Source organism: Oncorhynchus nerka, linkage group LG19, assembly GCF_034236695.1.
Source record: "Oncorhynchus nerka isolate Pitt River linkage group LG19, Oner_Uvic_2.0, whole genome shotgun sequence".
Lineage (NCBI taxonomy): Eukaryota > Metazoa > Chordata > Actinopteri > Salmoniformes > Salmonidae > Oncorhynchus > Oncorhynchus nerka.
Genome location: NC_088414.1, coordinates 23,419,153 through 23,434,327, shown reverse-complemented (window position 1 = coordinate 23,434,327; position 15,175 = coordinate 23,419,153). Strand labels below are relative to the sequence as shown.

At 41.4% G+C, this 15,175-nt stretch overlaps 1 protein-coding gene across 1 annotated transcript in view; it reads left to right on the top strand.

The window, feature by feature from the left end:
* The window catches only part of arrdc1b (arrestin domain containing 1b), a 55,898-nt gene that overhangs the window by 24,140 nt on the left and 16,583 nt on the right, over positions 1-15,175 (top strand). Inside the window, exon 2 of the mRNA XM_029620518.2 lies at positions 5,179-5,289. Coding sequence (XP_029476378.1) covers positions 5,179-5,289 — 111 coding nt within the window. The remainder of the gene's footprint in view (positions 1-5,178; positions 5,290-15,175) is intronic.

The following is a 15,175-nucleotide window of genomic DNA, read 5'->3' as shown; positions in this document are numbered from 1 at the left end:
CTAATTGTTTGCAGCTCTTTAAGATTTAATGAGGATAGTGAGCGTGGCATTGGATTACTGGAGTGTAAGGATGGGATATGTTGAAAATGACGAAGTACGGGTGATCTCTGCCCTGCTAATGGGCCTCATGTAAAACTGGAGGCTACAGGTTTTCATTGGTGTTGTAACTTTAAAAGTGATATGTGCGGTGAATAGAAACATTCAAGTAAAGTGAAGGTGGACAGATCTCAACAGGGAGTATCAAGTCTTCAGCTTTCTCTCTTATTGCAAACACCATTCTTTATTTAGTGGAAGTCAGCGTGGATTTGGCTCCTTAAAAGGTACCACCCTTTTTTATCTTAGGATGCTTTATCTTATGTTAACTTGTGTGTATATGTGTGGGTGTGTATGCTACTGTTGACATCGCGTGGACCTCTAAGACTCTGAGAACATCCATGGAATGTTCCTCCTGGTCTCCCAATAAATTCAGCAGACCTTTTAAATCTGCTCATTAATACTCCTGATCTAGCTGTGATGAAATACCAGCCTCTGGACAGACACAATCCTCCCCTTGTTTGAGCCACAGTTCCGCTCCTTGTTTTGGCTGGAGGAAAATGAGCTACCGCTGTCTTTTATTGTTCTCTTAAATGCCAGACCTTAAACAAACCCACTGTAGCTCCTCTGTTTTCCGCCCCACCAGTTGAAACCCTTCTAAGGGTGCTCGTAAACAAGGAAATATCATTATCAGCCCAAAGTTAGCAGTCGCTGTCTTTTGTTTTCCCTGCCAGTTCCTCTCTCCTGACACACACGCTGACTCATTGTTGCCATGCAGGGATGTCACTAGGGGTCATGTTCTCTAACTGAATGACTTCATATCATGGCCCTGATTGGTTGCACTGTCAGGGCAACCCTCTATCTGTTACCGAGGAGATTTCTTCCCAACAAGATAGTTGCATTGCCCACCTAGGCATGTACCAAAATATTAACTAGGCCAATAACATTAACCAAAGGTTTAAAAATCCATGTCAAATCACAGGAACTCTAGGTTCTATAGTCCTGTGTAGCTATATTGGTAGAACATGGCACCAGGGTTGCGGGTTCGATTGCCACGGGGGGACCAGTATGAAGAAAGTATTAAAATGTATGCAGTCACTACTGTAAGTCGCTCTAGTTAAGAGCATCTGATAAATGACTAAAATGTAAAATGTTTGAAAGAACACAGATACATTACAAACTGTAATGCAATATTGCATAATAGTTTCTATGAAAGTGTGCCCTCAAAGACATTCCTGTGGGAAGAGGAGAAGGGTTGTAATGTCAGGTATAATAGGTCCTAGACAAAAAGTCCTTCAAACCTACACAAAGAAGTTAGGGAAGGGGAAGAAAATGTGAACTATTCTAAGCTCTCAACCAAGGGATAAGGAGTGCTTATAATTAGAGGTTGACCGATTAATCGGCATGGCCGATTAATTAGGGCCGATTTCAAGTTTTCATAACAAAGGGGTAATCTGCATTTTTGGACGCCAATTATGGCCGATTACATTGCACTCCAGGAGGAGACTGTTTTCCGCCCCACCATCATATTGCATTTGGACATTTCTTATGGCATTTGGCCAAAAGAAAGTGACCTTTGACTTCCTATGAAATCATATTGCACATGGACAAAACATATGCCTTATGCACAAGTAAAAAATAAAAATAAATAAAAATAATGATAATAAAATTTGACAAAAGTATATTCAGACATATTCAGCCTACGCTGCCTTAATCACCACCTGTTACACGAGTGCAGCAAGGAGCCAAGGTAAGTTGCTAGCTAGCATTAAACTTATCTTATAAAAACAATCAATCTTAACATAATTACTAGTTAACTACACATGGTTGATGATATTACTAGTTTAACTAGCTTGTCCTGCATTGCTAATAATCAATGCGGTGCCTGTTAATTTATCATCTAATCACAGCCTATTTCGCCATACGGGTGATTCGAAAATAAAAGCACTGTCGTTGCACCAATGTACCTAACCATAAACATCAATGCCTTTCTTAAAATCAATACACGTAAATACACGTAAATACAAGTATATTTTTTTAAACCTGCATATTTAGTTAAAATAAATTCATGTTAGCAGGCAATATTAACTAGGGAAATTGTGTCACTTCTCTTGCGTTCTTTGCAAGCAGAGTCAGGGTATATGCAGCAGTTTGGGCCGCCTGGCTCTTTGCAAACGGTGTAAAGACCATTTCTTCCTAACAAAGACCGTAATTAATTTGCCAGAATTTTACATAATTATGACATAACATTGAAGGTTGTGCAATGTAGCAGCAATATTTAGACTTATGGATGCAACCCTTTCGATAAAATACGGAACGGTTCTGTATTTCACTGAAAGAATAAATGTTTTGTTTTCAAAATAAGTTTTTCCGGATTTGACCATATTAATGACCTAAGGCTCGTATTTCTGTGTGTTTATTATATTGTAATTAAGTCTGATCGAGCAGTAAGCATTCATTCAAACAGCACTTTCCTGTGTTTGCCAGCAGCTCTTCGCTGTGCTTCAAGCATTGCGCTGTTTATGACTTCAAGCCTATCAACTCCCGAGATTAGGCTGGCAATACTATAGTGCCTATAAGAACATCTAATAGTCAAAGGTATATGAAATACAAATGGAATAGAGAGAAATAGTCCTATAATTCCTATAATAACTACAACCTAAAACTTAACTGGGAATATTTAAGACTCATGTTAAAAGGAACCACCAGCTTTCATAGGTTCTCATGTTCAGAGCAAGGAACTTAAACGTTGGCTTTTTTCACATGGCACATATTGCACTTTTACTTTCTTCTCCAACACTTTGTTTTTGCATTATTTAAACCAAATTGAATGTTTCATTATTTCTTTGAGACTAAATATATTTGTATATATGTATTATATTAAGTTAAGAGAATAAACGTTGAAAATTGAAACGAATAAATGGAGCCGGTGTTCTCCACGCCTACTGACATGTTTCTCCTACACTTACTGAACCGTGGAATAGGCCTTGGAAGGACTCCAGCATATTAGAGTGAACACAAAGACACACACCGAGTCAGAACTCGCTCTAGTCTCTCCTCTCTCCCACCCAGCAATGCATTCTCTGATCATTTGTTGTGTTTGTTTGATGCTCAGAGGTTGTAAATACTTCATGTGTGATCTGATAAGGGATGGCTCAAGACTGCTAAACTTCTGTTAACATTACTATGTGTGAGTGATTCTTGTAGGCACTGCTGGTAGGTGTATGAAGGCATATAGTTCTGCTGACACAGGAAGCCTTACAGTCAGTATATCTGCTGTGGTGGTGGGGTTAGCAGATTAGAGATGGCTCCCCTCCACTGGTGACAGTAGAGTTAGCGAGCTATCTTCTACTTGTGTGTGTCACTCGGTCACACAGTCCATAACTGCGCAGTGTCATATGCTACCACTTCCATCCCTGTACCGATCTCTCCATCTCTGACCTCTCTCTCTCCCTCCATTTTTGACAATGTGAGGCCATGAGGGAACATGATGCTATAAGAGAGGAGCGTGACCTTGTGTGAACATGGTGTTCCACTGCACATTATCAAAAGGTTTCAGTTCTGAGAGATATGGACAGAGTCAGACAGAGCTCTGACTACAGGGAAAGGGGGATATCTAGTCAGTTGTACAACTGAATGCATTCAACTGAAAAATCTCTGAATCAGAGAGGTGCAGGGGGCTGCCTTAATCAACTTCCATGTCATCAGCGCCCAGGGAACAGTGGGTTACCTGCCTTGCTCAGAACGACAGATTTTTATCTTGTCAGCTTGGGGATTCGATCCAGCAACCTTTCACTTACTAGCCCAATGGTCCTACCCGCCAACATCCCCCAGGCTTACCCAACCAGAATTCTTTTTACAGAATGGATTTTTCTAACAATCATTGGACACAAAATGGTCCCCATTTGACACTTGTTTCATATGAATATTGGCAAACACTGATACTGTTTTAAGTGTCTGTTTTGTTCGATTATTTACAACCAAGAGAGAACATGTTTCCCATGCCAATAAAGCCCTTGAATTGAATTGAATTGAATAGAGACACCGTACCCAGCAGCAGCAGCCGCCGCTAATGGCAAAATTTAACCCATTGTGCTTTTTACAGCAAAACATATGTCTGGCTCAACTGTTCTGGGGAACTACTGTAAGCTTCATATTGTAAAATAATGTGACCAATGAAATGAAGGCTGGAATCTGCTTTATCTCCTAACATATTGCACAAGTTGACTCTACGTATTTATTAGCTTAAAAAGTAGCCTTAAATATTAAAATGTATTGAACAACTTCAAAGAAATTGTTTTGACAGTATTGACGCTATTGGAAAAACCATCCTGTGAAGTTTTCCAAATACCCCAATATACAATTTACCACTCAAGCCTAGTATGGAACTCAACACAGCGGTCCTTAAACCACACAGAGCCTCTCCATACATCACGTCACATGTGTTGTGTCTGCTGTGTGCGGTGTGATCATGATGTCACTCTCAGATCCCTCTGAGGATCACACTAACCCTCCGGGGAGAGATAGGAGCTTATCATAGATTAGTAGTGGCTGCATGTATGCTACATCATTAAACACGATAAAAATCTCCTGGAACACGTCTAGGTTGACCTTTACTTACATAATGATAATATTACCCAGAAAAGTTTGGGTTTATCTGAAGTTTGATGTAGAGTCTGCCTATCCCGATAGGGCAAGGGTGGCTGGCTTTCCCGATTATATGCTAGCAATTGGAATTGACTTGCATTAGCTTCTCAGTAACATATTCAATAGCCCCATCGAACAGGTGAGTGGTGAGGCTATTCCAGTCTATGATACAGATCACTCTACAAACCCCTCGCCCCTATTGAATGTTTAGTGCTGCTATTTTTACACAGCACAGTAAGCACACCAGGGCCAAGGGTTTCATTTAAAGGGGTTCATGTTGAACATGTGGCTTCCTGTCAACAGCAAAACATATTTATAGACACCATTCATTGAAAACTCTGCTATTTGGTGTTTATAGCATCCATATGTGGGCTTTTTTTATACCAACTCATGACAGAAAAACTCATAATGGAAACACCCATTTTAGAGAACTATGAATGATAGACAAAGTTAGTTAACTGCACAGTTGATTGAATCTTTTCTTTCTTTCCATTCCAGCCATTAAGGTGAACTGCCTGGGATCATGTGGGGTCTCCAACAAAATGAACGACACGTCGTGGACACTGGAAGAGCAATACTTCAGCAGCACACTGTCTGTAGCTGACAAAGGTGAGGATTATGGAAGCCATTTTGGGGCTACTGATACAAAATATATAGAGTATAACATATAGAATGAGAATCTAAATAGAGGCTGGTCGAGTTGCAGCCCTCTTCATCTCTGTTGAATTATAAAATGCTGTGAAAATAATGTAGCATTCTGCCGCTCGATTAGGTTTTTGTCCTAAAGAGCGGTTTTGAACTTTTTGTAGTGGTGATCATTCTGAAGTATAATTGCAATTTTACACGCCTCTTGAGACAAAATACTGAAACTGCCAATCAGCTGAAGTAATAGGTCCCTGCAGGGGTGTTCCTGTACTAAATGCTCTGTCTGCGAACGTGGCTGTACCTAACAATTGCTGATAAAGAGAAGGGATGTGCTGTGCTCCACAGAACCCGTCTGTTTGTCTCCCGATGGTCTTGTGGTGGTGTTCTGGCGTAGAACATTCATAGTCATTTACTCAGTGTTATTCTGTAATTGTCACACCTATGTCTATTTCACTTGTCCCTGTGATTGTCTCCACCCCCTCCAGGTGTCGCTTATTTTCCCCGGTGTATTTATCCCTGTGTTTCCTGTCTCTCTGTGCAAGTTCGTCTTGTATGTTTTCAAGTCAACCAGCGGTTTTCCCATTCTCCTGCTTTTTGCATTCTCCTTTTTCTAGTCCTCCCGGTTTTGACCCTTGCCTGTTTCTGGACTTTGTACCCACCTGCTTGACCATTCTGTCTGCCTTGACCAGCCTATTTACCACTCTGGACTCTGATCTGGTTTGGACTCTTTTGCCGGTCCACGACCATTCTATTGCCTACCCCTTTGGATTAATAAACATTGTAAGACTCCAGCCATTTGCTTCCTGTGTCTGCATTTGGGTCTCGCCTTGTGCCTTGATAGTAATGTATCAAGTATTTAATGTACACTGTAATTGTTTTGAGTGTTAATTATTTTATGACTAATACATTCTATTAGTTGAATTGAGTAAATGCGTTCCTCGTTTTACAGAGTAATTCTTTGATTGACTAAACGCTTATATTTTAGTAGGTCTATTGATAGTTGTTAATTCCACTATACACATAGCACATGCTGGGGTACCACCTTGACATCTATGATCTGCTTGCCTCTAAATGAATGCTAGAATATTGGTTGCCAGGATTAGCTATCTAGTCTCTTAATAATTGCATAACGGTGCAAGTCAGACACATGTTCATTATAGTCATACTGAGAGGCCTTAATGAAGAACCCAGTTAAGTTGCTTCCTGTGAGCTTCCTGTTTATTATTAGTATTATTTTGAAGCTCTTATGGAAAACAGCAGAAAATGTATGTAAATAAGGATTGTGAAAAAAGAAAGAAGCATTACTACAATGTGACGTCATCTATAAATATGGGTGACGAAGGCTGCTGCCAAAACGCATCTGTTTGTCCTGACCTCTGTTAAGAAGGCATTCAAATGTAAAGACTATTTCAGTGAGGGCAGAGTTTTCCTTCTCGTGTGTTAATATTGTCCATACCTCAACATGTGAATGATCTGCCATGCATACGTGGTGAAACCTGTTGAGAATGTAGATTTGAGTGGAACAACACACTGGTACTGGAAGTCATTAAACCCAGGGAGGCCTGGTTGTGCTGTATGTGAGCTGTGGAGCATGCCCAGTAAGCAAAACGAGTATTTGACATTGCCGTCAGGTCATTTTAGGTGCTGAGTGAAAGGTGAAAATATGTATTTTACAGATGTTGAAAATATGTCATTTCTGGACGTTGAAAAAAAACATGAAAAAAGTGTTATTTTGATATAATGCTTTAAGGCATTGAAAATATATGTGTAGTTGAAATTTGGCCATAGAATTTTCAACATCTGTAAATGACGTATTTTCAACATCTGGAAAATATATCTTTTTACGTCCTGAAAATACGTCATTTACAGATGTTGAAAATGTGTATTTTTCGGTCATTGATTCTATGGCCAAATTTCAACTACACATATATTCTCAATGCAGTAAGCATTATATCAAAATAATCATTTTTCATGCCTCTTAACGGGATACTTTGGGATTTTTATCTACTTCTACTGAATAAAGTTAGAGGCTATTTTGTGAGCCAATGCTTACTAGCATAAGCGCAATGACTGGAAGTGTACGGTATCTACCAGCATGCTAGCTCATACCATAGACTTCGAGTCATCGCGCTAACTCTAGTTAGCAATTGCTCTAACTCTAGTTAGCAACTTCCTTCAAACTGCAAGCAGAGATATAAAAATGGTATCCACAAATTCATCTGACTCTCGGGAAGTAGGTAAAGGGCTTCATGGCCAAAATCCTGAAGTATCATTTAATATAGGACAAATGAGCCAACTGAAGATTACAACAGAATATTTATTATTACTCCCATCTGTCACATGCACTTATGTTGGTGTTTATCTACCTTAGTTGAATGCGCTTGACTGACTAAGTCTCTCTCTAGATAATAGCGTCTGCTGAATGACCAACATGTACACTTACAAAGCATGCTGGGTATTATTGTGATGAGCTCCACCCCCAAACAAGTACATATTTGGTCGGTGCGGACCAGATCCAAATCTGAACAAATCATATACTTCTAGGCTATGTTTCACAACTTTGAACATCACATTATAGTACGGCACAGCTTAGTACAGTAGAGCACAGTAGAGTCATGTACAGGACAGTCATCAAGTTTTATTCAGTAGAGTAGAGTGTAGTAGAGTACAGTACAGTATAATTTAATTCAGTAAAGTACCGTGGAGTTTAATTCAGAAGAGTACAGTACATTAGAGTAAAGTTGGGTACAATACAGTACACTATACTTTACTCTGCTGTACATAACTGTACTATATTCTACTTTTCTTTACTGTGTACTGTAATTACATTTACATTACATTTAAGTCATTTAGCAGACGCTCTTATCCAGAGCGACTTACAAATTGGTGCATTCACCTTAAGACATCCAGTGGAACAGCCACTTTACAATAGTGCATCTAAATCTTTTAAGGGGGGGGAGGGTGAGAAGGATTACTTTATCCTATCCTAGGTATTCCTGAAAGAGGTGGGGTTTCAGGTGTCTCCGGAAGGTGGTGATTGACTCCGCTGTCCTGGCGTCGTGAGGGAGTTTGTTCCACCATTGGGGGGCCAGAGCAGCGAACAGTTTTGACTGGGCTGCGCGGGAACTGTACTTCCTCAGTGGTAGGGAGGCGAGCAGGCCAGAGGTGGATGAACGCAGTGCCCTTGTTTGGGTGTAGGGCCTGATCAGAGCCTGGAGGTACTGAGGTGCCGTTCCCCTCACAGCTCCGTAGGCAAGCACCATGGTCTTGTAGCGGATGCGAGCTTCAACTGGAAGCCAGTGGAGAGAGCGGAGGAGCGGGGTGACGTGAGAGAACTAATAATAATAATGTAATAGTAATGTACTATACTATGATGTACTGTGCTGTTCAAACTTGTGAAACATGGTTGTCTATGATTTGGTTCGAACCTGATTTGGTCCGGACCAAATCTGAACCAATTATAGACGTCTATGTTTGGGCCAAATCAAGGCCAGTCCAGACCAGACCTGTCCTGTCGGGACAGACAACTGGGTATAATCCATGCTGGTTAGTTTACCACACCACTACTATGTTACTTAATGTTTTACTCTGCCTCTCTCACCTATAGGCTCAGTGGTTTTTCACAGAGCTGGGAGGTGTTACTAGAGAGCAGTCTATTCAACTCTGTCTTCATTCTTTCTGTCTTCATTCTTCCAGTATACTCCATAGACTTTCCTTGTATATTCATATATTCAATATCCATACGGATTCATTAACCCATCATTTTGGTGTTGCAAGCACTTTTCTCCAACAACCCACTGAGCCGTCTGACCACAAACATTTAGAGAAAAGCCCCTCGTGTTATGTTTGTGTGAATGTGCTATTGGGTATCGTCAAATACACTCCATGGCCAAAAGAATATGGACACCTGCTCATCGAACATCTCATTCCAAAATAATGTGCATTAATATGGAGTTCGTCCCCTCTTTGCTGCTATAACAGCCTCCACTCTTCTGGGAAGGCTTTCCACTAGATGTTGGAACATTGCTGCGGGGACTTTCCATTCAGCCACGAGAATTAGTGAGGTCGGGCACTGATTTTGGGCGATTAGGCCTGGCTCAAAGTCTGCCTTTCAATTCATCCCAAAGGTGTTCAATTGGGTTGAGGTCAGGGCTCTGTGCAAGCCAGTCAAGTTTTTCCACACCAATCTCAACAAACCATTTCTTTATGGACCTCACTTTGTACACAGGGGCATTGTCATACTGAAACAGGAAAGGGTCTTCCCCATTCTGTTGCCAAAAAGTTGGAAGCACAGAATTGTTGTATGATGTAGCGTTAAGATTTCCCTTCACTAAAACTAAGGGGCCTAGCCCAAATCAGGAAAAAAAGCCCCAGACTATTATTCCTCCTCCACCAAACTTTACAGTTAGCAATATGCATTCGGGCAGGTAGTGATCTCCTGGCATCCGCCAAACCCAGATTAGTCTGTCGGACTGCCAGATGGTGAAGCGTGATTCATCACTCCAGAGAACGCATTTCCACTGCTCTAGAGTCCAATGGCAGAGAGCTTTACACCACTCCAGCCGACGCTTGGCATTGCACATGGTGATCTTAGGCTTGTGTGTGGCTGCTCGGCCATGGAAACCCATTTCATGAAGCTGCTGACGAACAGTTCTTGTGCTGACGATGCTTCCAGAGGCAGTTTGGAATGGGTGTTGCAGCTTTAGCAGGGCGGAAATGTGACAAACTGACTTGTTGGAAAGGTAGCATCCTACGTTGACAGTGCCACTTTGAAAGTCACCGAGCTCTTCAGTATGGGCCATTCTACTGCTAATGTTTGTCTATGGAGATTGGATGGCCGTGTGCTCGATTTTATACACCTGTCAGTAACGGGCGTGACTGAAATAGCCAAGTCCACTAATTTGAAGGAGAGTGTGAATGTGAAACTATCAAACAGTTATTTATTTATTCAGTATTTATTGAAGCTGGTGTGATCACAGATTGTGAATTGCAATTATGAATCTAGTCAGATTTGGCTGGCCATATTACTACTTGTCTAATAGACATTTCTTGCAGTCAATATTAATTACTCATTAACACTCAGTTGTGTAACGACAGATCAGTTCCATGCCTGTTTGTTTTATGTCCTAGTTAGTGTTTGTAATGTTCTGTCAATTCATTGGATCAGTTAAGGGGAATTTAATTAGATGCACTTGAATGTCTTTGCTGCTCAAAATTCCAGTCGATAGAGCTGATTTAATATTTTTGATGTAGTTTAGCCTCACAGAAGCATGTGAAATCCAGGACTATTCTTAGATCAAAGAACAACCATTTCCAAGAGCTGAAAGCAGTTGGAATCCAAGTACTGACTGTGCATGTTGCATACAAATAGGCGGAGGCATGCACAAACTCAAGCACGAGCCTTTACAGTGATTGTAGATGTTCTAGCATGCATGCATACAAATATGTTGGAGGTCGTTTAAGAGTGACACCTTATTTGTTTTCATTTCTTTGTAGAATTCCAATGTGTGTACCGATCCTATACCACACATCCATCACGTAAACATCCCAAGTGATTATTAGAATCATCACTGGATGGGTTTGTGTTCACTTTGAACTATCCCAACACCTCTGACACACACACACACACACCAAAACTGAAGAGTCATAAATAATTAATTTCACATCCTCCTCCTTTTTATCTCCATGTTTTTTTCCTAACCCATTTTTCCTCCCAACAATGGGCTCCTCTGCCTCTAGGTTATGTGACACAGGCACAGTAGGGACACTGAGACAGGGAAGGGTACAGCGGTGGCCAACCACACAAGGGGACACGTGTGGCCACTGTGGCTGACTGTTAATGTGGTATGCCAGCCACACATGTAGGGGGGTTACGGGGATGAGGCAGCGTACCCTCCCATACTCACCTACTTCTGTTCATGTGACCCTCAGATATATCCTGCAGATGGTAGGGTGGTGTGTGTGTGTGTGACTGCGGTAAGCTGTCAGTCATCTTTAGCCAAGCTGTGAAGAGGTTTTTGCATCTCATCTCTTTCCCAGTAGTCAGTGCATCAGTGCAAATTTCCTGTACAAGTGTCTTAAAGGCCTCTATTGCTGGCTTTGGGTTTTTAGGAACAAATAACAAGTAATTATGTAACCAGGTTTCCATCCAACCTTTTTATGCAAGTAAAGTACATGTCAGATAAAAAAAATCTGAAAGAATCTGAAAAAACGAAATATGCTAGACAAAGTGGGATCTTTTTGTGTCGGTAATATGAATTATATGAGAAATGTTGAGGGAAATGCTTTTATGCGAAAATATGGATATATTAACCATCATATGGAAGTAAACATGGAGTCACCTTGTGTGATCCTCCCACTACGTCTGGAAAGCATGCAGTTTATTAGGCTACAGATGAAATAAGTTATGATGAACTTCACAGGGTGGTGAAAGTGCAAGGTGATGAGCTTGAGGCTCCTTTACAATACATCTTAAGGGTTTTATTCTGGTAACAATGATCATCGACGCTAGGTTGCGTTAGGCAAATAAATATGGTTTTTGTCCGTACTAATCTCATCATGTAGGCTATAGGTGCGCTCTAGTCAGCAGCTTGCAGATACAGTTCTGTAGCAAAACAAAACATTTTGGTGAGAAAATCATCAGTGGAGTTGGAAATTCGATGGAAACCCATTTAACCTGTATTTTTTATTCAGTACATGGGAATTTAACCACAAAATGTATGTTTATGTGTGCTACACCATCATGCACAGCCTTTTATCTGCAACAACTCAATTTGATGGAAATACATCTCTGGTAGGAAAATGCGCATATTGTTTTTATGCAGAGTTTTGAATATAAAACCTGTCGCCAATTGGATGTTAACCTAGCTGGTTACGATGAGGGGCCCCTGTGTTGAGGATCAGCGTGGCGGATGTGTTGTTACCTACCATCACCTGGGGGAGACCCGTCAGGAAGTCCAGGATCCAGTTGCAGAGAGAGGTGTTTAATCCCAGGGTCCTTAGCTTAGTGATGAGCTTTGTGGGCACTATGGTGTTGAACACGGAGCTGTAGTCAATGAACAGCATTCTCACAGTTGTTCCTTTTGTCCAGGTGGGAAAGGGGAGTGTGATTGAGATTGCGTCATCTGTGGATCTGTTGTGGTATGGAAATTAGAGTGGGTCTCAGGTTTCCGGGATGATGTGAGCCATGACCAGCCTTTCAAGGCACTTCATGGTTACCGACATGTTACCTTTGTTTTCTTGGGCAGAGGGACTATGGTGGTCTGCTTGAAACATGTAGGTATTACATACTCGGTCAGGGAGAGTTTGAAAATGTCCGTGAAGACTTGCCTGTTGGTCCGCGCATGCTCTGAGTACACGTCCTAGTAATCCGCCTGCGGCCTTGTGAATGTTGATCTGTTTAAAGGTCTTGCTCACATTGGCTACAAAAAGCTCACAGGTCTTGCTCACATCGGCTCACAGTCATCTGGAACAGCTGGTGCTCTCATGCATGCTTCAGTGTTGCTTTCCTCGAAGCGAGCATAAAAGGTATTTAGCCCGTCTAGCAGGCTCGCGTCACTGGGCAGCTCGCGGCTGTGTTTCTCTTAATCCTGTATTGACGCTTTGCCTGTTTGATGGTCCTTGACTGATGTCTTGAGATGTTGCTTCAATATATCCACATCATTTTCTTGCCTTATGATGCCATCTATTTTATAAAGTGCACCAGTCCCTCCTGCAGCAAAGCACCCCCACAACATGATGCTGCCACCCCCGTGCTTCACGGTTGGGATGGTGTTCTTCGGCTTGCAAGCCTCCCCTTTTTCCTCCAAACATAACGATGATCATTATGGCCAAACAGTTCTATTTTTGTTTCATCAGATCAGAGGACATTTCTCCAAAAAGTACGATCTTTGTCCCCATGTGCAGTTTCAAACCGTAGTCTGGCTTTTTCTGGTGGTTTTGGAATAGTGGCTTCTTCCTTGCTGAGCGGCCTTTCAGGTTATATCGATACAGGACTCTGCGACCTGGCCATTACTGTGGATGTAGATACTTTTGTACATGTTTCCTCCAGCATCTTCACAGGGTCCTTTGCTGTTGTTCTGGGATTGATTTGCACTTTTCGCAGCAAAGTACGTTTCTCTCTAGGAGACAGAATGCGTCTCCTTCCTGAGCGGTATGATGGCTGCGTGATCCCATGGTGTTTATACTTGCGTACTATTGTTTGTACAGATGAATGTGGTACCTTCAGGCGTTTGGAAATTGCTCCCAAGGATGAACCAGACTTGTTGAGGTCTACAATTCTGTTTCTGAGGTCTTGGCTGATTTCACAGTTTGTTTTACTCACTGCTTTAGCACACTCCGCCAACCCTGATGTCCTTGCCGTGTCTGAATCCTGGCTTAGGAAGGCCACCAACAATTCTGAGATTTCCATACCCAGCTACAACATTTTCCGTCAAGATAGGAACTGCCAAAGGAGGAGGAGTTGCAATCTACTGCAGAGAGAGCCTGCAAAGTTCTGTCATACTTTCCAGGTTTATACCCAAACAGTTTTAACTTCTAATTTTGCACACCCAATTTTTCAGTTTTTGATTTGTTAAAAAAGTTTGAAATATCCAATAAATGTCGTTCCACTTCATGATTGTGTCCCACTTATTGTTGATTCTTCACAAAAAAATACAGTTTTATATCTTTATGTTTGAAGCCTGAAATGTGGCAAAAGGTCGCAAAGTTCAAGGGGGCCGAATACTTTTGCAAGGCACTGTAGGTGTCTGGCTAGACTGTAAACTCTCCTTCCAGACTCATATTAAACATCTCCAATCCAAAATTAAATCTAGAATCGGCTTTCTATTTCGATACAAAGCCTCCTTCACTCACGCCGCCAAACTTACCCTAGTAATTCTGACTATCCTACCGATCCTCAACTTCGGCGATGTCATCTACAAAATAGCTTCGAACACTCTAGTCAGCAAACTGGATGCAGTCTATCACAGTGCCATCTGTTTTGTTACCAAATCACCTTATACCACCCACCACTGCGACCTGTATGCTCTAGTCGGCTGGCCCTCGCTACATATTCGTCGCCAGACCCACTGGCTCCAGGTCATCTATAAGTCCATGCTAGGTAAAGCTCCGCCTTATCTCAGATCACTGGTCACGATAACAACACCCGCTCATAGCACACGTTCCAGCAGATATATCTCACTGATCATCCCCAAAGCCAACACTTCATTTGGCCTTTTTTTTTTATTGCCTACCTTCTCATGCCTTTTGCACACACTGTATATAGACTTTTTTTTCTCTACTGTGTCATTGACTTGTTTATTGTGTTATTGGCTTGTTTATTGTTTACTCCATGTGTAACTCTGTGTTGTTGTCTGTGTCACACACTGCTTTGCTTTATCTTGGCCAGGTCGCAGTTTCAAATGAGAACTTGTTCTCAACTAGCCTACCTGGTTAAATAAAGGTGAAATAAAATAAAAATAAAAAAAACAGTCAACTTAGTGTATGTTCTGACCCAGTGGAATTGTGATACAGTGAATTATAAGTGAAATAATCTGTCTGTAAACAATTGTTGGAAAAATGACTTCTGTCATTTAGATGTCATGTCAAGTAGATGTCCTAACCGACTTTCCAGAACTATAGTTAGTTAACAAGACATTTGTGGAGTGGTTGAAAAATGAGTTTAAAAAAAAATGACTACCTGGAACTACCACCATTCTCATTGTCAGAGAGTCAGAGAATGCATTTGGCATCATGGCTGCAAGAATGAAGATTTTTGATGTACACACAGACCCTGTTCTTTGTGTGCACTGTGTTTTAATTTAGATTAGCTTGAACTACACCACAAGTAGAAAAAAGCCAGTAAAATCTG